This window comes from Melanerpes formicivorus, unplaced genomic scaffold, assembly GCF_026170545.1.
Source record: "Melanerpes formicivorus ecotype bairdi unplaced genomic scaffold, bMelFor1.0.p_v2 SCAF_18, whole genome shotgun sequence".
Classification (NCBI taxonomy): Eukaryota; Metazoa; Chordata; class Aves; order Piciformes; family Picidae; genus Melanerpes; species Melanerpes formicivorus.
Window position 1 is genome coordinate 12,750,960 of NW_027142370.1, and position 27,131 is coordinate 12,778,090.

General features: G+C 47.6%; 1 protein-coding gene across 11 annotated transcripts in view; it reads left to right on the forward strand.

Annotated features, from left to right (window-relative positions):
* The window catches only part of ABLIM2 (actin binding LIM protein family member 2), a 152,244-nt gene that overhangs the window by 36,380 nt on the left and 88,733 nt on the right, over window positions 1-27,131 (forward strand). For 10 of the 11 annotated variants that reach the window (XM_068149656.1, XM_068149658.1, XM_068149660.1 and 7 more), the window contains exons 2-4: window positions 8,835-8,978; window positions 19,343-19,526; window positions 25,640-25,755. In XM_068149656.1, the coding sequence (XP_068005757.1) occupies window positions 8,835-8,978; window positions 19,343-19,526; window positions 25,640-25,755 (444 nt within the window). Of the gene's footprint in view, window positions 1-1,094; window positions 1,177-8,834; window positions 8,979-19,342; window positions 19,527-25,639; window positions 25,756-27,131 lie in introns of those variants that run through there. The other variant, XM_068149657.1, reaches the window with a different exon arrangement.

Sequence of the window (27,131 nt, forward strand, 5' to 3'; positions counted from 1 at the left end):
GACACATTGGATCAGCTCAGTAGATTTAGTGTCATTCAGTGCAATCCGTGCTCCAACCTACGCAGTGGAGTGAACTACTTGTGTGCTTTGTGCGTGGTGCCACACAAGCTGTGTTGCTTTCACAGCCCTCCCTCAGCAGCTTCAGAAGCTGTGGAGACCTGTCTTCACATTTACACCCTGAGTAATTCCTATTTGCTGAAGGAGAGGAAGAGCTGGGGTTTTGTTGCTTTGTAACCAAGTAGGCAATGGGCGAGTAAAGGATGGGGAGCTTTGGAGAGAGGAGAGTATTTTCACTTCTGTGAAGCTTGCAGGGAAAAAAAACTCATCTGTGCTGTGAAAAAGGGAGGTGCAAACTATTCCTCTCACAGCACTTTACTCCATGCTTAGCCACTTCATTCTTCAAGCCAGCAGTCCCCTTTCAAAAAGGCAAGCCACGTTATTAGCTTCATACAAATTTAGTCCACAGCAAGTAAGAGCTACCAATTTTAATCCTCATGGAGTATTCACATGATAAGTGGGCAAGCAAGTATTGCTTTAAATAGCTCAGCACATCACTGTTATTCCAGTCCAGCTCCACAGGAGCAATCAGGGGAGAGATTTTTGCCTTCCAGATACCTTACTAACCACATTTGGGAGTGAGATGAGCTTACAGCATCTCCCCCAACATCAGTGCTGTGCCTTCCTGCACCGTGATAGGGACCTCCTGAACTGAGGTGGATGCCTCAAGGGGGCTTTTCACCTACCTCAGCCTCTCCCTTTGTAACTTGTGGCCAGGCAGTTTGCAGGTTTTCCTCCTTTAAGCCTTCCCCCACCCCCGCAGTAGCTATGGCAGGTGGCATCTCTTGATGCAAACACAACCATCGCTGGCACGTCCTGCGCTCAGTCCCTCCCAGGCCCCGTGCCAAGGGTGGCCTAGCCCATGGAGAAGACAATCTTTAGGCTTCTGCAGGATGCTATTTTTGCAAGGTGGCAGCAGCGAGGTGTTGGCTGCTCTCCAGCCTGTGCGTGGGTGCTGCAGGAGTCATCTGACCCCTGGGCACGCTGGTGCCGGAGCACTGGGGTGACCGCAGGCTGCTGCAGCTCGGGCACAGATCATCACCCACCGGCCAGGCACGCTGCGGCTGCTGGCACTGCCCCACTCCAAGGGAATTAACGTTGGAATGCCGGAAGATACAGGTACAGTGAGGTGACTCCAGGTTGTGGAGAGCCTGGGATGACTTCTCTTTATCAGCCAGAGCTGTGGGAGCTCAGTCACCGATCCTGCCGTGGGAATGATTATTCTGTGTGACGTGGAAACGCCTCTGAGTGCAGGAAGGTGGTGAAACCTCTGCTTTGAGATCATGCTTCCTATTGTTTTAATGATGTGAACGATGGTTGGGAAATGACAAATGGTGCTGGCGCTTTTTGACAGCTCAGTTTGACAGCTTTCCTCCTTTTAGTTAATTTCAGTTGATGTTAGAGTTTATATTGGATTGTAACAGCAAAACCACCAATTGCTTGGTGCAGATGTTTTTGAGTGCTGTTCCTAGCTCCTTTCTCGGTGTGATCTTGTTAAGCTCACACAAAAATAGCTTTTACAATGTGATCTTGTTAAGCTCACACAAAAAGTAGCTTTTACAATGCTGCAGTTCCTAAAAGCCAGAAGAGAGAGATATATATTTCTAGCCTGCCTTTGGATTTGGTAAATATTTTCATCTAATAATGAGGGCAGGAGGTTAGCTCATGCTGGGCTGGTTTGTGTTGATCTGAATGTTGCACTGAGCATATGGCGCGGTTTGGAGCTGTGGTGCGCTGAGCGCTCGGGCTGGGCTGCATCTCGTACGCATGTGGTCGTATTCCCGATCTGCTGGATGCCACCTCTCCTTCAGCTCTGATCCCATAAACTCTGTAAGTAGTAATGAAAAGAGAGGTTGCTTCAACTGTGCTGCCTGCTGTCCTAGATCAGCTACAGGTTTTTGTTTTGATTACAATCCGTAGGTAGTGCTGGAAAGGGCATGCAGTCCTCCCTCCAGTGCCAGGGGAAGGGCACTGTAAAAGCAGCTGTTTGTAAGCAGCAGAAGCAGGAAGGCATTTGAGGAAAGAACATAGCTCCTGAGCCTTTTTCTCTTTGAGTTGTGGACCATGTGAATGAATTCAGTTACACAGGGACCTACTGACATAAAGTGATACTGAATTTGCTGAATTGCCTGTCTTGTGGTGTTAGGAGCTAAAGAGAGAGGCACTAATTGTGCTTTGCTGTAGGAGCCACGGCAGAGGGCTTGGAAAGAGCAGTAGAGCATTTCTGGGGCTGCAGCTGGACCCAGCTGATGCAGAGAAGCCCAGCTGGGAAAGTGAGTTCTTGTGCACTGTTGTGGGAACAGTTCATCCCTGGGCAGCTGGAGGGCTTGAGGGATGGCACAATGTGGACATTCAAAGCAAAACTTGGTTAGCTTCCCCTTTATCCTTGGCATCTTCTGCTTCGTTGTGAGATGTATAGAAGGAAAAGGAGTTGAGTTGTGATGACAAGGCTGGGAACTGCTTTTAACACAAGCTACTGATTGAGAAAGATGGCAAACCAGGTTAACACGAGGTACCTCACAAGCTGTTGCACAACATCTTACACCTCTGCTGCTCTGGCAGGTTTGGTGCCCATCCATTTGGGCACGTGTGCCCCCTCCTGCCCTGGTGCCTGGACCACCTGTGTATATAGCCAGGCAGGGTTAGGGATGGGGATTGGACGTGGCACTTGGTGCTATGGCTTAGTCACAAGGTCTGTGGTGACAGGTTGGACTTGATGATCTTTGAGGTCTCTTCCAACCTTGGTGATTCTGTGATTTTTCCCTTCTGCTGAGCATGGTTTGGAAGGCTGAATGGGGAAAGCTCATGGAGTCCCCTTTTAACTGTTGCTCTTCATTTTCATTCTTTTTGTGAAAGAACCATCAAGGTCTTAGGTCTCCACAAGGCTCCATACTGAATCTCCAGTTCTTATGAAAAACCAAAGGCAAGCTCCTTTTCTAAAGTAGTTCTCTGAACAGGACAGTTATCACCACACCACGGTGTTTTATTACCCTCACCCCCACACCAGCACTGGAAGCACTCCCAGGGAGGGAGCAGGGGCCACCTTTGTGCTTAACCTCAGGAATAATACTTCACCAGATATTTAGAGGCACTTAAATGCTTGTTTCCTGAGCTTTCAACTGGCTGTTTTGAAATCCAACCCTGAGTGTTTTGACTGAGGCCACACAAGAAAGGTTTGGCAGGAAAAAAAAAGGCAGCTTGAACTCCAGTCTCTAATTCTGGTCGGGTGCTGCTGCACTCATCTGCTTCTCCTTTAATCCTGCTCAAAGAAGATTGCAAATTTAATTCCCCTCTGGGATGCTGTGAGCCACACCCTCCCCAAATCACTTGATAACAGCATTTCATCAATCAACCTTTCTGCCTTGTATCTCAAATGCTTAGTGGGCAAATGGTATTTGGGTCTCGTGTTGGTGTATTTTGTTTTGCAGTAACCACCTCTGGCTATGGAGATGAAAGGTTTCAGTGTCAGCACAGAGATACTTTTCTGCTAATTCTTTCATGCAGAAAAATCAGTGCTAGCAGAGCTGTGCAGTTTGGGTACAGAGTTGGAATGTGGAACAAAAAAAGGCAGCATGTTGCTATGAACTTAGCAGCTGACAGTGGTAATTGTAGATACTGATCGCAGGGCATAGAATTGTTTGCTTAGAAAAGCCCTCTAAGATCATTGAGTCCAACCATCACCCAGCACCACCATGGTCATTGAACCATCTCCCATAGTGCCATGTTCATACATTTCTTTGACACCTCTAGGGATGGGGACTCAACCACCTCCCTGGGCAGCCTGTTCCAATCCCTGATGACTCTTGCAGCAAAGAATAGTTCCTAATGTCCAACCTAAACCTCCCCTGGCACAATTTCAAGCAGTTTCGTCTCGTTCTATCACGTGATACTCAGGATAGAATAGAATAGAATTAACCAGGTTGGAAGAGACCTTTAAGATCATTGAATCCAACCTATCATCCAACACCTAATCCAACATCTAATCAACTAAACCATGGCACCAAGCACCCCATCAGTCTTCTCCAGTGATCATGACTTCACCACCTCCCCAGGCAGACCATTCCAATGGCCAATTACTCTGTCTGTGTAGAATTTCTTCCTAACCTCCAGCCTAAACCTCCCTGGGTGCAGCTTGAGACTGTGTCCTCTTGTTCTGGTTGCCTGGGAGAAGTGACCAACCCCCACCTGTCTAAAACTTCCATTCAGGGAGTTGTAGACATCAATAAGTTCTCCCCTGAGCCTCCTCTTCTCCAGGCTAAGCAACCCCAGCTCCCTCAGCCTCTCCTCACAGGGCTGTGCTCCAAACCCCTCCCCAGCTTTGTTGCCCTTCTCTGGACACATTCCAGCAACTCCACATCTTTCCTAAACTGAGGGGCCCAGAACTGGACAGAGGACTCGAGGTGTGGCCTAACCAGTGCAGAATACAGGGCACAATGACCTGCCTGCTCCTGCTGGCCATACTATTGCTGATGCAGGCTAGGATGCCATTGGACTTCTTGGCCACCTGGGCACACTGCTGGCTCATGTTCAGTCTACTCTCAACCAGTACCCCCAGGTCCCCTTCTGCCTGGCTGCTCTCCAGCCACTCTGACCCCAGCCTGTAGCACTGCATGGGGTTGTTGTTGCCAATGTGTAGAACCTGGCACTTAGATGTGTTCAATCTCCTGCCCTTGGACTCTGCCCATCTGTCCAGCCTGGTAAGGTCCCTCTGGAGAGCCCTTCAGCCCTCTAACAGATCAACTCCTGCCCCCAGCTTGGTGTCACCTGCAAATTTACTGATGATGGACTCAATCCCCTCATCCAGATTATCAATAAAGAGATTGAACAGGCTGGGGCCCAGCACTGATCCCTGGGGAGACACCACTAGTGCCTGGCTACCAGCTGGCTGTGGCACCATTCATCACCACTCTCTGGGCAGTTCCTAACCCATCTCAGAGTGCTGCTGTCCAAGCCATGGGCTGACAGCTTGGCCAGGAGTTTGCTGTGGGGGACGGTGTCAAAGGCCTTGCTGAAGTCCAGGTAGCCTATGTCCACAGCCTGCCCCACATCCACCAGGCAGTCACCTGGTCATAGAAGGAGGTCAGGTTGGCCAGGCAGGTCCTGCCCTTCCTAAATCCATGCTGCCTGGGCCTGATCCCTTGGCCATCCTGTAAGTGCTGTGTGATTGCACTCAAGATGACCTGTTGATGATCTTGCCTGGCACTGAGGTCAGGCTGACAGGTCTGTTATTGATAAGGGTATTGATGTTGTAGATATTGATGTCTAATTTCTTTTTTTTCCCCTTCAAAACAAATTGTCTCCATATCATGAAGTGAAGGTAATGGGTCATGAAGAAGGAATGTTCTGGTCAATTTATAGAGGACCCAGTAGTGCTGACAGCTCCTCAAGAAAATGGATGTAGCTTTTCTGCTGATGGAAGGCTGCTTTTTGGCGGCCAATGAAATTATATTTGTATGAGCCTGAAAGGGAAGGATTGCACTTTTTCAACTCATCCTCCAGAACGGGATGCACAAAAAACCCCAAGCCAGCCCAACAGAAGAACAGAGGAGGTGACCATCCCCCCAGCCCTTTTGGTTTTGCTTTTGGGCTCTGGTTCAGCACTCTCCATCCAGGAATAGTTCTCAGTAATGGCTTCTGTGGGCCCTTAATGCTAAGTTAAACCAAAATGCCCTAGACTGCAAAAAGCCTCAGGCATGTGAGCTCTGCAGTTTCTGGCCATATGTTTCTTCACCATGTCTGTGATCTACCTTGAGGATTTGTCTCATTTGGCTGTCAGAGCGCCTGATGGCAAAGGGGTTTGTCATCCTCTGTGTAGACTGATCCTAGACAGGATTTTTTGCCAAGGGTTTGATTTCCCTCAGCAGTTTGCTCACAGCAGAGGGAAGGTGACATCTTCCATCCCAGACTCCGAAGCAGAGCATGACCAGGTTCTCACTAATCTTCTCCCTTCTGCCACTGCCATCATCTTGTCTTGTGCTGCTTCCAAAACACTCCTGTCTCAGCCAAATCCTGTCCTCATCCTGCTCCCCACTGCTGTTAAAGCCTATTGAGGCTAGCAAGGCTTTAGGAGCTGTGCTTATACAAAGGGAGAGGTTTGGATCACAAATTGGGATTTTGGTGGATTCAGTGGATGTTGATCCACTTCTGTCAGACTTTGCTCTTCTCCAGGCTAAACAATCCCAGCTCCCTCAGCTGATCCTCATAGGGCAGAGCTACAGGCTCTGGCTGTGGCTCTCACTCCTTGACCAGGTTACTGCCCTGCCCATGGGACACTCTATGGCATGAGATAAGTGCTGTCTGTGTGTCACCACACCAGCCAGGCACTAGCACCTCTGGAGAGATGCTGTTCCAAAAGCCTCAGCCATGGGAAGGGTCGAGTGTGGCAATAAGTCAAGCATTTCATCAATCCAATCAGAATTTTATATTTCAAGTGGAACTTTTCAGGCCAAAGTGTTCTGGGTGTATTCAGCTCTTTTTAAGTCAAGCCTTGCCTGAATTAAATGCTCCAATTTGATTATTGTTAGTAATTCTGGAGGGGGCAAACCTTCTTTGTCCACATTTAGCAGCTACTCGATGAAGCAGCTGAGGGAAACGCTCGGCTTCAGTTTCCTCCAGGGTTGATTCTCTTTGAGGGTGGGTAGTATGTTTTGGGCAGGTTACAGTACAGAGTTCTCATGTCAAAAAGTTAAGTGCTGCAACATTCAGTTTCCTGGATTTTCTTTTGAGGATTAAGTTAGCCCCTTGCAGGAGCTTGACCCATGCACACTATTTACTCTGTGTCAATTTGGGCATCTCCCTTTCTACAGTCTTCTGACTGCCTGTAGTGCTGTGCTGTTTAGGTTGGAAATGTACTTAATTATAACCAGGGCTTCAGTAATAGCTCCAGAGTTCATGTTACCTTCAGCAGGACTTTTTTTGACAATCCCAGAATGTGTAATGTCAACAGACAAGGCAGAATGCTAATGGGAGGTGAATAATGAATGCCATGGGCGGCTCTATCCCATGTATCTCCTTGGGGAATAAAAGGAGCAGCCACTTCGCATGCAGGAGTAGAAGGTACCAGACTTGCAGAAACTCCTCTAGAAGACCAGGAGTTTCTGAGCCCTGGAAGTACAGGCTCAGCATCTCACTGAAATGCTCACTCCCTAAAGTCAGTGGATGTGGAAAAGTCTTTCAAGTACCACCACAAGGTGCTGGCAGTGGGGAAGGGATTGGAATAGTGGAAGAAGCGCAGCCAAGTCAGAAATCAGAGAACAGGAGGTGGATGACACATGTTATAATGTGTTCAAATTGACAGTGCCATCACAGAGTGGTAGGGGTTGGAAAGGACCTCTGGAGTTCCTCCAGTCCAACCCCCCTGCTGGAGCAGGATTACCCAGAATAAACCACCCAGGAGCACATCCAGGCAGGTTTTGAATGCCTGCAGATGTAGACTCCACAACCATTCTGAGCAGCCTGTTCCTGTGCTCTGCCACATTCAAAGTAGAGATTTTTTTTTCCCTTGCATCCTGTGTTCCAGTTTGTGTTCACTGCCCCTTGTCCTGTCCCTGGACACCACTAAGAAGTGTGACTCTATCCTCCTGACACTCACCCTTTAGCTATTGGCCAGCATTGATGAGATCCCTTCTAAGTCTGCTCCTCTCCAGGCTAACCAGCCCCAGCTCTCTCAGCCTCTCTTTACAAGGTGGATGCTGCAATCCCCTCAGCATCTTAGCAGCTCTGCACTGGACTCTCTCCAGTAGTTCCTTGTCCTTCTTGCCCTGTCTGCCTCTCTGTGTCATCCCTGGCATTGCTGTTGCTTCCTGTCTTGGAATAAGCACAGCACATTGCAGAATGTTCATTACATTTTGTCATTTACTTAACACCAGGACAAGTGCTCACTGTATTTTCCTGTTACTAGTTCTTCACACAAGGAGAAGGCCAAGTCTGTTGTGTCATAGTAGAGCCCCTTCATCATTAACAGCCTTGATGTGTGCTCCCCAGACACCTAAGTACCCTGTAATAAAAAATTGATGCAAGCACTGCAGCAGAACTGCAAGAATAAGGTCACACCTCACCTGTTCCACAGCACACAGTGGGGTGCCAGCTCGTGACAGCAACCCAATAAATGCAGTTTCTGATTTGCATCACAAGATGGCAGCAAGTTTTTAATTCCCTTAATATTTGATTTAGATAATCCTGATTCTCTGGAAATCCTGGGATTTGTGCTAAGCAACAGCAGTCTTTGCTTGGTGAGCAGAAGGACATGGTGTGTACAGAGCTCTCAAGGTTTTGGGACTATGTGCTCCCAACATCTACACAAGTGTGTTTCTATCTTAACATCAATTCTAAAGGCTCTCACCTTGGGCTTTAAAGATCAGTAGCTCCCAGGGCTATAGTCACTCAATCCCATTAAAGGTGTTTTGGATAAAACCAATAGCTTTAACCTACAGTCTGACTTCTCGAGGAGAAAATGTGACAAAGCATTTTGTGACAGCCAGACACAGGCTCTCAGGACTTGCTGATGTGAGTCCTTTCCTCTCTCAGCAATGCTGAATTATGACTGAAATGTTGCAGATGTGCACTTTCAAAGCCATGAAATTAGAAGCTTGGCTCGGCTCAGCTCCTTTAGCTTATCTTTTGTCCTGTACTGGCCAACACCAGAAGTTCAAACTGTTTTATCTGCTTGAACCTGTTTTCTCCCAGGTGGTAACTGTCATTATTTCAAGGTCTTACAGAAGATTCATATGATGGCTTTTTTTCCTTCAAATGCTCTCCTCTTTTGTTTTCTCTTGCAGTTTCACAATCACAGGCTGTGCACAGCCAACTGGAGAAGCCATCAAGTACTGCAATTCTCTGCCATAACTGTGGGGACCCATGCAAAGGAGAAGTTTTGAGAGTTCAGAACAAATATTTCCATATTAAGTGCTTTGTTTGCAAAGGTAAGTGTTTGTGACAGCTGCTCCTGAGGAGCCAAGGGCCTGTGACTTCATGGTCCTGCAAACCTCCCAAGCGTGCTTTACAATCCAGCCCGTGCCTGAAAGGATTTGCTGTAAGCTTTATGGCTACTTACTGTAAGTTTATAAGCACCATAAATCCTGAAAGTAGAGTGGGTTTTGAATGGGTATAAACCTATGGAGTATATACTGTGGAGCTGGGGCCTGAGGAAGGCCAGCTTGGGAGAAGCACAGTGGAACACACGCAGGGTTAGGAGAGAGTTAACATTTACAAAGCAATTATAGAATCTCATAATTGTTAAGGGTTGGAAGGGACCTCAAGGATCATCCAGTTCCAATCCCCCCTGCCATGGTGAGGGACACCCCACACTAGATCAGGTTGCTCACAGCCACATCCAGCGTGGCCTTAAAAACCTCCAGGGATGAGGCTTCCACCACCTCCCTGGGCAAACTGTGCCAGGCTCTCACCACCCTCATGGGGAAGGACTTCATCCTGACATCCAATCTGAATCTATCCATTTCTAGTTTTGTTCCATTCCCCCTAGTCCTATCACTCCCTGACACCCTAAAAAGTCCCTCCCCAGCTTTCTTGTAGCCCCCTTCAGATACTGGAAGGCCACAATAAGGTCTCCTTGGAGCCTTCTCTTCTCCAGACTGAATAGCCCAATCTTTCTCAGTCTGTCCTCATAGCAGAGCAGCTCCAGCCCTCTGCTCATCCTCGTGGCCCTTCTCTGGACACCTTCCAGCACCTCCAGATCCTTCCTGTAATAGAGGCTCCAGAACTGGACACAGTACTCCAGGTGGGGTCTCGGCAGAGCAGAGTAGAGGGGGAGAATCACCTCCTTTGACCGGCTGGTTATGCTAGCTAATTCAGAGGTTGAATAGAATAGAATAGAATAGAATAGACCAGACCAGACCAGACCAGACCAGGTTGGAAGAGACCTTCAAGATCACCACGTCCAACCTATCATCCAACACCACCTACTCAACTAACCCATGGCACCAAGCACCCTGTCAAGTCTCCTCCATTTCTCTCTCAGCTTTCTAATGCATGCCCTGTATTGGGCCATGTCCACATCTGCTCAGACTGTTGTGTGCTGGCCTGTGATACTTAAATCCCAGGGTGACTATCTGCTTATCCATTTTGGGGGGGAATTATTTGATTCACTCCAGGTTGGTGTCTGGTGATCCACTACTGACACATTGGCCTTGGTTCCCATGGTTGTGAATTCTCTCCTTTTTTTCTTGCTGCTGTAATGAAAGCCCCCAGGAGAAGGGCAAAAGGTGTTGAAATACTGATGACACTGTCAGACTGAAAGAAACTGTGTTGTCTAGTTCATTCTGGAGGTGTCTGTCAGGTCAGGACTGCTTCTCACACATGGTATGGTGTTAGGCAAATTACAGCAGTGTAATTTAGTGATCCAGTAAAAGCATAGGCTAATGCAGAACTGTAGTCAGGAGAGATGTAGGTGTTGTGATTATATCATAGAATCAATAAGGTTGGAAAAGACCTCAGAGATCATCAAGTCCAACCTGTCACCCTATACCTCATGACTAGCTAAACCATGGCTTCAAGTGCCACATCCAGTCCCTCTTTGAACATCTCCAGGGACAGTGACTCCACCACCTCCCTGGGCAGCACATTCCAGTGGCGAATTACTCTCTCTGTGAAGAACTTTCTCCTCACCTCAAGCCTAAACTTCCCCTGGCACAGCTTGAGACTGTGTGCTCTTGTTCTGCTGCTGGTTGCCTGGGAGAAGAGACCAACCCCCTCCTGGCTACAACCTCCCTTCAGGAGCCTCTTGAATCTTCCATAAAGGCACAAACACTCCTGAAAGAAGGTGATTTCTCAAGTGTGGGTTTTTTTCTGTAATGTTCTGGCATTTCCAAAGTGGCATTAACCTATGTCCAGCAGAGTATCCAGGAAATCCTGGGACTTTGACTCAAGACCCAGTGTTTCTAGGGTGTCTGGGTAATGCCATTCCTATAGCTTTATATAGCAGCAGAAAGTACATCTTAGTATTTGACAGTCCCTCTAGCAGACCAAATGCAGGACAGCCTGTAGTGCATTTGCAGATCTACTTGCATGCAGAAATCCTGCAGCCTCTGCCCTGGTAAAAAGGGAAAATCCAGGCAACCCTGCAAAATAGCTGTTCTTTGTAGGAGACTGCTGCTCATGTCAGAAGACCCCTAACTCACAGCTTTGTCCTTTACTGATTTGGCCTTTAAGTGAGCTTGCAGCCTGAGCCACAGATCTAAAGTCCTAACCACTGTGCTATGGCAGCTTCACTATGTGTATGTCTATATTACCCTACCCTTAATGAGAATTCCCTGGACTGCTGCCTAGCTGTGGATGCAGCACATGCTGTCTTCCATGCTGCCATGGCTTGCTTTGCCTCAGGGACTAAATTCAAATAAGTATTTATTTCTTTTTTAAATGACCTCTAGACCTGCACACAATCGTGTGTCAGTCAGCACAACCTGCATGAGGATGTGGCACATCTTGAAGTGTGGCTGGAAGGCTGTCTGGCAGAAAGGGACCTGGGGGTTCTAATCGACAGGTTGCTGAATGTGAGCCAGCAGAGTGCCCAGGTGGCCAAGAAAGCCAATGGCATCCTGGCTTGTATCAGAAATGCTGTGCCCAGCAGGAGCAGGGAGGTGATTGTCCCCTTGTACTCAGCTCTGGTCAGGCCACACCGCAAGTATTGTGTCAGTTTGGGGCACCTCAATACAGGAGAGATGTGAAGGTGATGGACTGAGTGCAGAGGAGGGCAAGGAAGCTGGGGAAGGGCCTGGAGAATAAATCTTAAGAGGAGTGACTGAAGGAGCTGGGGATGGTTAGTTTGCCAAAGAGGAGGCTGAGGGGAGACCTCATTGCTCTCTACAACTACCTGAAAGGATGTTGTGGAGAGGCTGGTGCTGGTCTCTTCTCCCAGGTAATTAGTGATAGAACAAGAGGGAATGGCCTCAAGCTGCAACTGGGTAGATTTAGACTGGACATTAGGAAGAAGCTTTTCCAAGCAAGAGTGGACAGGCATTGGAATGTGCTGCCCAGGGAGGTGGTTGAGTCACCAAGCCTGGATATGTTTAAAGGTGTTTTGGATGTGGTGGTTGGGGATATGGCTTAGGGGTGAACCATGTAGAGTAGGGTTCTGGGTTGGACTTGGTGATCCTGAGGGTCTTTTCCAACCTGAATGATTCTGTGATTCAGCTTTGAGCTGGGCTGTGGTCCTAAGGGTCAGTGTTTGAGACAGTATTAATGGGAAGGACTAAGACAGAATATTGGGTGAAAAGGTTAAAAACATGAAGTAAGTTGGAAGTAAAAGTAATTTGTTAGGTCAGATGCCCATGCTAGGATATAAATATGCTGAAAGCTTGACTGAGTGATGTGAGGGACTGGCGTTTGAGCACAGCCGCAGGGTTTCACGTTTCGCAGCGCGAGTCACTTACGAGAAGCTCACTAGTAAGGTTTCTGAGTCCCAATTTATGGCCAGGCAGTAGTGGCTGATGGCATCTGTGGCATCTTAGGCACTGGGTAAGAGCGTGGAGGCTCTTGTTTGTCAGGCACTCCAAGCAGCATGCCCATTGCTTCCTGAGTACCTCAGGAGTTTGCAGTCCCAGATCATATTAACTCCATCTGACAGGAACTCGGGACAGACTGAGGGCATTGGGGCTGTTCAGTCTGGAGAAGAGAAGGCTCTGAGGAGACCTTATTGTGGCCTTCCAGTATCTGAAGGGGGCCTACAAGAAGGCTGGGGAGGGACCTCTTAGGGTGTCAGGGAGTGATAGGACTGGGGGGAATGGAATGAAGCTGGAGGTGGGGAGATTCAGGCTGGATATTAGGAAGAAGTTCTTCCCCATGAGGGTGGTGAGAGCCTGGCACAGTTTGCCCAGGGAGGTGGTGGAAGCCTCATGCCTGGAGGTTTTTGAGGCCAGGCTGGCTGTGGCTGTGAGCAACCTGCTGTAGTGTGAGGTGTCCCTGCCCATGGCAGGGGGGGTTGGAACTAGATGATGCTTGAGGTCCCTTCCAACACTTAACAATTCTATAGTTCTATCAAATGTGGGCTTCTGGTGCAGTGCCCAGAGAACCTAGCTAAGACAATGTGTGGGGCTGACTTACCAATGGCACATTAAGTTCATATTTTATTTCACTGAAAAAGTAAATTAATAATGATGATAACCACCTTTGCCTGTGCTAAAGTCATTTAATGTGGTGGCAAATGGCTCTGCATTGTGGTTTGGGGATTTTTCAGCTTCAACTTTAAAAGCAATTCATCACTAACTTTCCAAAAGCAACTCAGTAATGAAAGCATGAAAACAATTTTGGTCAGTTAGTGTGAGCTCTCACAGTCAGGAAGTAATTACTAGTTTGGTTTTGTTGGTTTGATCACATTCTTGCTGCAAACATACTTTGTATTCATAAAGAACTTTGTGCAGCCCCTCGTGTTTTGGTCCCAACAGATCATAGAATCATGGAATTGTTAGGGTTGGAAAGGACCTCAAAGATCATCTAGTTCCAACCCCCCTGCCATGGGCAGGGACACCTTGCATTAGATCAGATTGCTCAGAGCCCCAGATCACATCAGCACCTTAGTGAAAGCTTTATTTCAGGGCATACATTTCAATGTTTCATCCCTCTTTATTGTCTCATTAATTGTATTTTTCTTTAGTCTTTTCATTGCCTTTCTTCTCTCCTTATTTACATCCTCCTTGTCCAAAAGCTGAGAAGTCACACTAGAAAGCAACACATGAAATAGGATTTCAAATCAGTAATTACTGAGATTTCTGGAGGATGGTCCAAACTGCAGATACAGCCATGTGCAAATGTTTGCATTGCAAGGGGCTGGTTCCTCATTGGGAAGAGAGGGATGTCTGGAGGATGTGCTTAACCATACTGGAAATGCAGGGGTAGATTTAGCAGACACCAGTGAATGGAGACCCTGTACTCAGCACTGGTTAGGTCACACCTTGAGTACTGTGTCCAGTCCTGGGCCCCTCAGTTTAAGAAGGATATCGAGACACTTGAATATGTCCAGAGAAGGGCAATGAGGCTGGGGAGAGGTCTCAAGCACAAGCCTTACGAGGAGAGGCTGAGGGAGCTGGGGTTGTTTAGCTTGGAGAAAAGGAGGCTCAGGGGAGACCTTTTTGCTGTCTACAACTACCTGAAGGGAGGTTGTAGCCAGGTGGGGGTTGGTCTCTTCTCCCAGGCAACCTGTGATGAGAACAAGAGGACACAGTCTCAAGCTGCACCAGGGGAAGTTTAGGCTGGATGTTAGGAAGAAGTTATTCCAAGAAAGAGAGATTGGCCATTGGAATGTGCTGCCCAGGGAGGTGGTCGAGTCACCATCACTGGAGGTGTTTAGGATGAGCCTGGATGAGGCACTTGGTGCCATGGTTTAGTTGATTAGATGGTGTTGGATGATAGGTTGGACTTGATGATCTCAAAGGTCTTCTCCAGCCTGGCTAATTCTATTCTAAGTCATATAAAGACTTCAGCCCACACTAGATATCCCACCTGTGAAGAGCCTGTGTAATTCTGTTGAGTTGCTCAAGTTCTCTTCCTAGGGTCAAGTGTTTTTCCCCACTCAGGAAGCATGTGGCAGTTTAGGCTGGGTGCCTCCTGTTGCTGCCACGTGAGTTACACCTCCGGTGTCCCAGGTGTCCAACCCAGATGGGTGGACACAGGAAACAGCCTATTCCTACCCATAAATCCTGCACCCTATAAATCCATCTGCAAAGTCTTTCTCTTCCTCTTTCTTCCCTCTTGCTCCCGTGGGAGTTGCTCCCTATTGGGTAACAGTGAGGGAGTATCTCAAGGCCACTTAGGCCTGGCTAGGCCTGATGCCAGGAGGACAAGTGGGGAGGGCAGTCTCAGACCTGGCCAGCCTGAGACTAGCCTAGCAGTTAGGGGGGCAGAAAGAGCCCTGTGGGTTTTGGGTACACCCTCAGGTGGGGAGAAGGGAAGCGTTGGGGGCCTTTGGGTGTAGCGTAAGGGACTCTGTATGCTTGGGGATTCTTTGCCTCTATGCTTTGTAGATTTCTGTAAAACACCAATCGCTTTTCCATTTCAACTTTCCATCACTTTCCAATCCATTTGTGTGAGTGTCATCCTTTTGCCCCTTTCAGGGGCAAGAGAGGATCTGTCCAGCCTTAAACCAGGACAGAGTGTCGGTGCAAAGATGCCTTTTGGCAGGGCGACTTTCTGTACCATGCTCTTTCCCATGGGGACACAGCAGGGACACGGCCAGCATGCTGGAGTAGCTGGTGGGCGTTTTCATGCACTAAGGTGGTGTGAACCCTCTGTGGAGACCCAGAGAGAGCTGTTGCCTAAAATTCATCACTGGCACGGTGGTGGTGTTCCACCTCCCGCTTGCTTCAACTCATTAACACCAGACCATCTGTGCCTAGTCGGAGCGAGCACTTCATCTGCAAACCTCTAACTGACACCCAAGGCACCATTATGAAAAATCATCTGAAATATATTGAGTGTTGTTGCTTTACAAGTTTGTTTGGGTTTTTTTTATCTAGAAAAGAAGAGAAAAAGGAAGCTGTTGTAATTAATCTGGCAAATGACAGCAATATTTTGTCATAAACACTTAAGGTACTATTAGGTTGGAGGTGGTGTAAAGCACATTCCTCTGTTTCTTAAATAGCTTGAGCATGCTTGTAAAGCTTACATAACCAACTTGGTTCCTTAAAAGAATAAATCAATATAAACCAGACAACTTTTCCAGTTGTCCTGGGGGTTCTTTCAGTAGCTTGGAGCAGCCACACATGTAGCACTGTGAGGATTTCAGAGAATCATTCAGGGTGGAAAAGACCTCCCACTCCAGCCTCCTCCCCAATGCCTCCATGACCACTGGACCGTGTCACCCTTAACTCTACAGGAGAGCTTTTGTAGGGGCAGTAAGAGTGTCTGTAAGGTACTGGGAAATCCCACTTTCCAGCAGGAAAATGGAAATGCAGAAATGAATGGATGTGCAGCTCCTGTAAATTATAGGAGTCAAGTTACACAGTGCACAGGAAACTCCCCAAACTCCCCTTCATGTTAATTAGTACACCTGAGTCATTAGTGCTCTGTCAGTCTGATAAGAGCATTCTGACTCTTTAGGGGTGTTCCTGCCCTGAAGTGTGTTCTCCTCAGAGACAGTGTGGGCATGATGGGCAGTCTGGCTGGGAGCTTTGTGTGGGTGTTGTCTGCACTGTCTCCTTCATGGCTTTATCAAGGCTGCACGTGCATGGTGCAGTGTGGTGAGAGGGATATGCTCTATTCCCACAGTATCTTTTCCACTCCAGTCTGGTTTTCCTCTGGCTGGCCTGTCTACCCTCCTGCAGTTCCTGGCTGGGAGCTGAGGAGGGGAAGGTCTGCCCCAGATTTCCTGGGGCTGCATATTCCTATTTTTGTTTACCCAGGACTGTAACAAAGTGGGTGGTGTTCCAGGCCTTGAGATTATAGCTGCCAGTCAGATAGTACAGCTGAAATACTGTCAGTGACTGACAGGCTTGAGTATCCTTAGTTTCACAAACATCTGCTTGGAAAGACTTAGACATAATCAGTGCTACCTGGGCAGTGAGTGCATTGTGTACCATCCATAGTTCCTCCTGTCTTGCTGGTGCCTTACCTATAGACAGAAGTTTCAGGTGTAAATTGTCCAAAGCTCTGGGTGACCTGATATTCAGCTAATATCCCCACAAAGACTTTGCATAGTCAGTAAACTTCCAGCTGGGGAAGACTTCCCCAAAACCTTCATGGAAAGCCTACTTAGAATCATAGAATCCACCAGGTGGGAAAAGACCTCAGAGATCATCAAGTCCAACCTATTACCTAATACCTAACCCCTCCTGACAACTAAACCATGGCTTCAAGTGCCACATCCAATCCTTTTTTGAACACCTCTAGGGACAGTGACTCCACCACCTTCCTGGGCAGCACATTCCAATGGCCAATTACTTGGGCTCACCTGCCGCAGAACGCATAACAGGAGTATCACAGTGACAGTTACCTTCTGTAAATGGGCTTAGACTGCTTCACATTAATTGCAGGTCAGGTTGAGATGGAGTCGGTGGAAGTTTGCCAGGTGATTGCTTTTGCTTCTCACAGGCACAGAGGCCAGGAGAAATCTTCCAGACTGAGTCATGGGCTTTTGGAGAATGGGCTCCCAGACTGCATCAGTGCTGCATGCAGACATGTAATTTAGCTGCCAGATGAGAAGTATGTCAACAGTATACTACCTGTCCTTCTTGGGATCTTGAGTCAGTCACCAGCATCCACCTCAGAGACTGTGGAAAGTGCTAGAAATGGACATCAAGCTGCAGGGCTGAGGAAGAAAACCTCTATTAGCTGTGAGAAAGCTGAGATCTTGTTTTCTCCCTAACACCAGGGGAGGTTTGGGCTGGAGGTGAGGAGAAAGTTCTTCCCAGAAAGAGTAATTGGCCATTGAAATGTGCTGCCCAGGGAGGTAGTGGGATCACCAAAAGGGGATTGGACATGGCACTCGGTGCCGTGGTTTAGTTGTCAGGAGGTGTTGGGTGACAGGTTGGACTTGATGATCTCTAAGGTCTTTTCCAACCTTGTTGATTCTATTCTATTCTATTCTATTCTATTCTATTCTATTCTAGTCTATTCTATTCTATTCTATTCTATTCTATTCTATTCTATTCTATTCTATTCTAATCATCTGTAAATGTTCTGAAGGAGTCTTTGTTCTTCTTTGATTTTTGAGGTCTTTGCCTCTCTCTCCCGTGTTTGTTTCATGCCTGGTTGCTTACAGTAGGCAATGAATGGGAGGGGGGAAAAATAGACTTTATACATACATTTGCAGGTTGATAAGCAGAACACTTGATTGTCTGTCAGGCTGAAAGCAGAACTGGATGACAAGAAGACCAGGGCATTTTACTGTTAGCAACACAGCAAGTGCAGCATCCTCTGAGTCTCTCAGGACACAGCCCAAAGATGAATCTATGTTCAGCCGGCTCATTTGGCAGCGAGGGAAACAGGGCTGCGTTTGCTATTGGTGCAGTGCAAATGGAACACTGATGACATACAACAGCAGGCTAGCAGCATGTTTAGAGTGCATTAATTAATTGCTATTGCTGCTATTTATTTTTACAGGCTGTAGGCAGTAAAGAATTATGGAGTTAGATTGACTGTGAAATCACACAGCGCAAATGACAGTGCCCCAGATGCTGCTACAGACACTGGGCTGGGGGGGAAAGTAGTCTGCTTGTAAGCAATTAGAGGAACCCCTCAGAGCTATGTGAGGTATGTTGGTGGCAGGTCACCGGAGACCATCCTAATGAGTGGAATTACTGAGCTGTCAGAGAAGCCATCCTGAGGTACCCTCCTCAGAAACACTGTGGCTGCCTTCCACCTCAAGGCCCACAGCACACCCAGTCACTGGCTTACTGCCCAATGCCCCAAGAAGAGGCAAACACACATTTACTAACTGCTTTAAATTTCCTCCTGCAGCCTGTTACTGCTCAGGGTAGGGCATTGCCTTGGTGTGCAGAGTAACACCAAGGCAAGCAGCTGAGTTACCCAGTGTTAGTCTCTTCATTATCACAAGTGCTGTGCTGGCAGAGCCTTTCTTGTTTTGCTAAGATGAACACCAGCAATGGCTGGGAACTCTTTCTGGATTTTAAATAACTCTGCCTCCAGACACTCCTTTTGGATGACAAGTGTTGGGTAGGAGTGGGTCTGTGACATAATTCTGATTTCCTGTCCTAGGAGAGGAAGATGTGGCAGTTGCCTCTAAACATACTCCATCTCTGGGCTCATTCCAAACCCACCTGGCTGCCATCCTGTGCACCCTGGTCTGGCAGGGGCATTGCACCAGAAGATCTCCAGAGGCCCCTTCCAACTTCTGCCCTTCTGTGATCTTGTTAATTTGTGGAAGTTTGCAGCAGTTGCCTTGCACATCAGACCCCATGTTTGGAGGGAGCAGTATTTCAGTTGTGTCCAGAAGGAGTATCAGACAGTTGTAACCTGTCAGAGGCATTTCTTTGTACCATTGATGCTCTGGCTTTGGCAGGTTTATGTCCTTTATGCATTTCCTTTGTCCTGTTAATGGTGCTGGGTTTTAATGCCTCAAGACTTCATTCTCTGCACTGAGTTAATAGTTTTCCATGGAATAAACCCAAACTATGTACAAAACACATCACTGGTGTGATTTCCTATACAAATAGTGGGGTTTGGAGACACAACTGTTATATGGGCTTCTGACCACAGATTGAAGTGCTTAAATACTCCACAAGGAACCGTTCTGATCATGGTTGAAAAATCAGATTCATCTCAGAGAGTTGAGCTTTGCTTTTCCAGCTGTCTGAGTCTGCTTTTTCTCTTCCTGCAGCTTGTGGATGTGACCTGGCTCAAGGAGGATTCTTTGTGAGACAGGGAGACTACATTTGTACTTTGGACTACCAGAGACTCTATGGCACACGATGCTTCAGTTGCGATCAGTTCATTGAGGGAGAAGTGGTCTCAGCACTGGGCAAAACCTACCACCCAGACTGTTTTGTGTGTGCTGTCTGCAGGTATGTTTTCTACATGGACTTGTTCTGCATTTAAACACTGGATTTCTAAAACTAGAACAGATTGCCTGGTGAGGTTGTGGATGTGCCCTCCCTGGAGGTGTTCAAGGCCAGGCTGGATGAGGCCTTGAGCAACCTGGGCAGGTGGGAGGTGTCCCTGCCCATAGCAGGAGGATTGGAACTGGATGATCTTTAAGATCCCTTCCAACCCAAACCATTCTATGTGAGATGCCAGATGTTTGAACTGGTAGCCCATAGAGGGTGAGCAGGGGGGGAAGTTCTGTTATCTGCTTCTCCAACTGCAGCAGAATTTTCTCCTTTTTTTCTTTTCTTGTTGATTTGCATTGTTTTGTTTTGTTTTTGATGTTTTTCTGTTATCTGGGGAGTTGTGTGAGGTTTCCAAAGTACTTGAGAAACTGCCACTGACTCTACTGTCAGACCTTTTGCCCCAAACGTTGCTCTTTTGTTCTTTGTTGACTGAAGTTACAAAGGAGTCCAATGCCAGAGGCTCTCTTTGGTGAGCCAAGTGGGTACTGTGTTAATGGATTCAAACTGAAGTTTCCCAGTGCTGCTTCCCAGAAACTCCCAACAGCCATTTAAAATGAGACAGAAAGGACTCACAAAGGCTTGCCTGCATGTTGGATTTCAGGAAGGATATCCAGCAGCTAGGGCAGTCACAACTGACAGAACTCAGGCTTTTTACCCACTCCAGCCCAGTGTAGCTCAGTGAGATCATTTCCCACATGGAGATGTGTGACCTGGGACCTGTGTTGGTGGAGATGGTTGCAGACTCTGCAGTAGGAGCAGTTGATGCCTGTTTGACCTGCATCTTCCTCCTCTTCTGTGGAAACACCACAAACATCTGATGAAGACTTCAGGAAGAAACTTTAAGTGCACCAAACCTTTGGAGCAAATGAGAATGCTGTAATGATTTGCCTGGCTAAGCTGGAGCCTTTAGCAGTGCAGGAACAATAACCAAAGGGAAAGCACAACGGGGCACTGATGAACCTTCTTGTAGATGTGCTGGGGCCTCATTCAGGTGACAGTGCTGCCCTAACCCAGCATGTTCCCGTCCCTGTGGCCATCTGCCAGTCAAATCTGCCCAGCTCATAGGGCTGCCAAGCTCAGATGTCCCCCTCTCCTGATGCAGAAGTTGGATATGTGCCATGTAGAGCTGAATAACGTGTGGAGTGGCACGAGGAAGTTACACAGCCTTTGAGGCATTGTGTGCCAAACACAGATCTAGAACTTCCCTCAGTCACTTGGTATTTCTGTTGTCTTCAAGAAGATGATTTGCTGTGGCCAGAAAGTTGAATATAAACATTCAGAAAGCTGAAAACATTTTTTTCACAAAGGATTTTATGGTAGCTCTGATTTCACACAACAGTCATTGCTCAAAAGTGTCCAGAGAAGGGCAACAAAGCTGGGGAGGGGTTTGGAGCACAGCCCTGTGAGGAGAGGCTGAGGGAGCTGGGGGTTCTGAGACTGGAGAAGAGGAGGCTCAGGGGAGACCTCATTGCTGTGTACAACTACCTGAAGGGAGGTTGTAGCCAGGTGGGGGTTGGTCTCTTCTCCTAGGCAACCAGAACAAGAGGACACAGTCTCAAGCTGTGCCAGGGGAAGTTCAGGCTGGATGTTAGGAAGAAATTGGCCATTGGAATGTGCTGCCCAGGGAGGTGGTGGAGTCACCATCACTGGAAGTGTTCAAGAAGAGACTGGATGAGGCACTTGGTGCCATGGTTTAGTTGATTGGATGGTGTTGGGTGAAAAGGTTGGACTTGATAATCTGTGAGGTCATCTCCAACCTGGTTAATTCTGTAAAAGAGAGAAACCTTCATCAGGTAGCTTTGGAAAGCAAGAAGATCTCCCTCAATATTTCAAGCCTGAAACTGTCTATCTCCTTCAGCCCCTGCCCATGCATCCTGTCTTCCAGCTCTTGACCTAGCTACCTTCACTGACCTCCCTGCAGTAGCTCTTCCCCTAAAGAGCCCCAAATGGTCCATGCTGCTCCACATGCAATCTTCCTTTGCATGCACCCTTGCAGAAATTTGCTGAGACAGTAGATAGCAAGTAATGTCCACTTTGTATCATCAGCTTCCATACCCTCAGTAAAATCCAGCTACATGGAGCATCCCTGGGGGATCTGATTGTACAAGGTACAGGTTAGAAGAGAATTTGATCCTGTAGGTCCTTAGGTTACAGTCTGGCATTACACCTGGCCCAGTGTAAATGCACTCTGCTGCTGAAATGAAGAGCTCTGCTCTCCCCATAGCCTTGGCCGTGTCCTTCTCTTCATTTTCTTAGATCAAATTTAGTTGACTGCTCAGCCACAGAGTCAGAGCAGTGATTTAAAGCATAGGAGGCTCCACCTGCTCTGAAATGAAGTGAACATTTCTTTTTGGCCCAGAAAGCTCAAATAACCTGCCCACAGCTTGAATAACTTGCACACAGCTCCATAGGTTGTCGCATGGTACAGAGAAGGACAAGATCAGGCTGAGGGATTTGGGGCTTTTATAGCCTAGAGAAGAGCTGCCTGAGGGGGAAATCTCATCAATGCTGATCAATACTTCAAGGGTGGGTGTTCAGAGGATGGAGCCAGGCTTTTTTCAGTGGTGCCCTGTGGCAGGACAAGAGGTAACGGGCACAAAGGCGTGCAGGGACAGGACCAGGGGCAGTGGCTTCAAACTAGAGCAGAGCAGGTTGAGATTGGATGTGAGGAACAAGTTGTGCTCCATGAGGGTGGTGGAACACTGGAACAGGTTGCCTGGGTAGGTGGTTGAGGCTCCTTCCCTGGCGATATTCAAGGTGAGGCTGGACAGGGCTCTGGGCAACCTGATCTAGTTGAGGATGTCCCTGCTGACTGCCGAGGGGGTTGGTCTGGATGACCTCAGGAGGTCCCTTCTGGCCTGGACCATTCTATGACTCTATGAATGAGTTGCTTCAGTGTGAGGTGTCCCTGCCTGTGGCAGGGGGGTTGAAACTACATGATCTTTGAGGTCCCTTCCAACCTTAACAATTCTATGACAAACTGGAATGTAGGAAGCTCCATTTAAACACGAGGAGGAACTTTATGTTGACGGTGATGGAGCCTTGGAGCAGGCTGCTTAGAGAGGCTGTGGAGTCTCCATTTCTGAAGTCATTCCAAAGATAGCTGGATGCCATCCTGTGCCACCCACTCTAGGTGATCCTACACTGGCAGGGGGTTTGGACTCAGTGATCTCCAGAGGTCCCTTCCAAGCCCTGTCACTCTGTGATCTGTGACCAGGACCAGGCTCTTCTAGCATCAGCACACCACAGTTACCATCAGATCAGGCTGATGGTAGCTTGATGTTTTTACAACACACTTTTGTTGCTGAGCTCCAGTGGATTCTGGGTTTACAAATACTGCAGGCAGGCAGATAAAACAAAACTCATTGGGAAATGAATCACAGATGATGTAGTGAAATCCTACAAGCCAGTTCAGAGAGCTGCTCTAAAGATGCTCTTAAGCCTCAATTTAAAAATAGATCATCCAACTGTGAAAGTCACACTGAATATTTTTTTAAGGGATAAACAGCTGATTAAAGGCCATACCTAGCAATGTTCAGTGGGTGACTGGTGGTGAGATGTCACATTATGTGAAGACAATGCTGCTTTTAACCTACAGTGCTATGTTTAGACCTGCTCACAAGTTACAGAGCTCAGAAGGTGGCACCTTGTGAATCGCCCGTTACCATCACCTTCTGCTGTGCCTTCACTCATCCTCAGGCAGGGCTCCTTGTGAGAAGCAGAGGTCAGAGTCACAGAAATACTGTCAAATGTGTTGTGTACAAATTCTGGATCCCCAGTGAACAAGGTTGTGAAGCAACCTCTGAGCCTTAATTATGGGTTTAGAAGAGCAGCAAGGAAATGTCTGCCTGTGCCTTTGGGAAGGCAACTCCCAAGGAGGATTTCCTCTTGGGTTTTTTTTGGAGAGCAAGGTACCTTGCAGTCTTCATATGGGGATGGTGGAGGACACATCCCTGGAGACATTCAGGGTCAGTCTTGATGGGGCTCTGAGCAATCTGGTCTAGTTGGGGATGTCCCTGCTAAATGCAGGGGAGTTGGAATAGATGACATTGAAAGGGTTGGAAACCCAGTGCACCCTGTGATTTGATCTTGTAGATGTGGGAAACTTAACAGAGAACTGGAACTGTTGCCCTCTCCCATCTGAATGACAAGGCACTGAGATTTCACACTGAACTCTTAGAAAGTGAAATAAGTAAGATATATTTATGGGCTAGGAAAGCCTCCATGTGCCCTCCCCTATAAGGAGGCTCTGTGGCAGGGAGTGGGGCTTGTGAGCTTTGGCATGTTTTGTGGGTGTCACCTCTCTGGCTCTGTTGTGCCACAGGTCACTTAGCTTGTTCTTCTCCTCTCATTTGAACTCATTTTACCCTCTCCCCACCTGAGGGTACACCCAGAACCCCCAGGACTCTTTCTTCCCCCTTTCCACTGTTAGGCTAATCTCAGCTGGCCAGATCTGAGATTGCCCTTCCCCCTCTTCCTCTTGGCATTAAGCCTAGCCAGGCCTAAAAGGCCTTGAGATAACTCCCCCTCCATTACCAGACAGGGAGCATCTCCCCTGAGGGCAGAGAGGGAAGAAAAAGGAGTTTGCAGGTGGTTTTATAGGGAGCAGGACATTATGGGAATGAAATACACAGCTTCCTGTGTCTACCCACTGGGCTGGACACCCGGGGCACCAAAGGTGTATCTTGTGTGGTAGCAGCAGAAGGCACCCAGCCTAAACTACCCCAGCAGTAGAAGACTAGGGCAGCATTTGGGTTACATCACTCAATTTTTGAGACATTTTTTGGAAGTTCATCATGAATTTGATGAAAAGGTGAGCAGCAGAGTTCATTAGCAGACAGCCTGAGAGGCAGCAATGCTTACACTCCGCGTGTCCTCCTTCTTTTTCGGGTATTGCCTGTGATCCCAAATGGATGACGGTGTTGGACGCTTACTTAGCTGGTTTGGAGTAGAGTTTAGTGCCATTCTTTAGAGACAAAGGGCAGCACTGCTTTTGTTCTCTCTTTAAGTGATAAGAACTTTTAAATGCTGCACAAATGTAGAATAAGGCACTCTTGAGCTAACAGCAGCAAGGTGATGCTTGTGCTTTGCAAGAAGGATCAGTGCGGCTTTTATAGCGAGGACAACCTCTCAGTTGGTATCAATTTGATAGCAGCATTTGTGGGGCAATGTCATGCAGAATTGTAATGAAAAATTAATGAAATCATCTCATCAGATGGACTCCACCAGGAGCAGGAGGCCTGTGTTATGTTTGTGCCCCACTTAATCATATTTTGCTAGCTCGCTTGGGATTTAGTTGGACAGAAGCTTTGGGTGGAGTGAAATGTGTTCCTAAGTCCTGCCCATCCTTTGCTGCACTGTGAAGCGACTTGTCCATCTGGCCCTCTGGGAGAACAAGCCTCAGCAGTTTCTGTGCCCAGGCAAAGCTCCCAGGGGAAAGTCTTTTGTTTTAAGGGCATTGATAAAAAGGAAAGATTCAATTAAGGGTAAGGAGAGCTGTCGCTGAGGAGAGCAGAAGAGCAGTGTGGATGCTTTGGGTTTCTAACTGGGTTATCTTGTCTCCAGTGAGAGTTCACCAATGTTTCCTTTCTGTGCATATGCATTAAGAGGGGGGCTTTGATATGATCAAAGTTGGGAGGACAAGTGCTGGGTTTTTAATGTATGAAAGGCAGCTCTCCCATGAAGCTTAACAACAATAAAGCAGCTGCATTTGTCTGTTCTTACAGCCTGTAATACCAGGTTTATTTTCAATGTGTAACTGATCCTGCTAGTGATCAACCCATGTTAATGCCACATTTCTTAGCTACAGCAGGATTTGGGCTTGAGTGCTGTGTTTGTTTTTGTGTCTTTAGATGTTATTCTTTCCTAAGTAGCTGTAACATCTGCTTTTGCAGTTGTCTGCTATGTCCCTTCAGTACCTCTGAGGAGCTGAAAAATTGTCAATGAGAACGGGACAAAGCAGAGCAAAAGAAATCAGAGGAATAATAGTCAGCTCCTTTATGGAAAGGTCTTTCATTTGGCAAAGGCCTGAGCCTCTAACCTGTTTGCTTTTGTTTGTCCTGCTGCAGGCTGCCTTTCCCTGCGGGGGACCGGGTGACGTTCAACGGGAAGGAATGCATCTGCCAGAAGTGCTCCCTGCCCCCTGCCAGCACCACTGGCTCTTTCCCTCTACAGAACCTGCGAAGTAAGGAGGGTTTCTGCTCTTCTCTGTTGGTGCTTCTTAGTCTGCACGGGCTCCAAGAGCAAATTTTTACACCAATGTGTGTGCCTGAAATTTCTGCCACTGGTGCTGTAAGGGCAGGGCAGGTCCAGCTACCACCGTTGGAGCGAGTCCAGAGGGCTGGAACGCCTCTGCTGTGAGGACAGGCTGACCCCATAGATTGCTCTTCTTTGTATATAAGGAATCCAGCCCACTTCAGGGAGAAAATTCTCCTCTTTTTTTCTTCCCTTCCCTGCCCCCTATCTCTTTTTGCAGAAGTTTTCACTAATTCCATTCTCCATCTCCTGCAGTGGGAGATGCTATGCTGATTCCTCTCTTGCTGCTCTCCTTTGGGAAGGGGATGGCCCTTTCAGCTGCTTCCTCGTGTCATTTATTCCCAGAGATGGCTCATGCTCAGCCATCTTGCCTGGCTGCATTTGCAGATCCATATTTTAATGACCATTGTCTGTCTCCTTTTCTTATGGGAAAAATAGCTTTGACTTTAATAGACATCATTTGCCTGCTTGAGTAGTGACAGAGCAAGTTCATTTGATTATCTATGCTGTAGAACCCTTTCTCTGTACACCCCCTGCCCTCATGCAGACTTTTTCTTGCCTTGCCGTTCTCCAGCTCTATCAGGTTGCTGCACCAGGCTGCCCAGTGCACAGGGACCTGAGCCCTCAGCACCTCAAAGGCAAACAGCACTGCAAACATTTGTGGCAAAACTTGATCTTGGAAAGCAGAAGTTTAACTTTTCTCCTGGTAAACTCTCAAGACTACACATTTAAACTCCAAATGCAGGTCTGCTCTAACTCTCATTAGCAATGGGTGGAGGCTGTGCATAGGTTTCAGTGACTTAAGAGTCCTGTTCAAACTTGGATGGTATCAGCCACACTGGAGGCTGGGCTTGTAAAGGGATTTGATCTCATCATCATCTGAGCCTGACCAGCTCTGCTTTTCAAACCATGCACTGCTGGGGGTGAGCTGACAGATAAATGATTTCTGCAAGGGCAAACTCAAGTGCACCTCTGGCCTGCAAGAAAAGTGTTGCCATGGGGTTGCCAGGATCCCAGATAAGTATCATCCTTACACAGGAGCTGTGGTGCCTATAGGACTCAGGAAATTTGATAGCAATTGTGGAATCCCTCCCTAGTGTGGGGCATAGAACTTTGATGGGCTGAGCCACAAATGCATGGAGATGTCTGCATGTGCTTGTAGCAGGATATACAAGAGCCTGAGCAGTGGCAATACACAGAAAATTAACACCACCTACAAGGATAATAAAGACTTTGGGAAGCACTTGGGTTAGCAAGTGATATGTGAAAGAGCAATATACAATACCAGCTGTTTTCCAAGCCTCT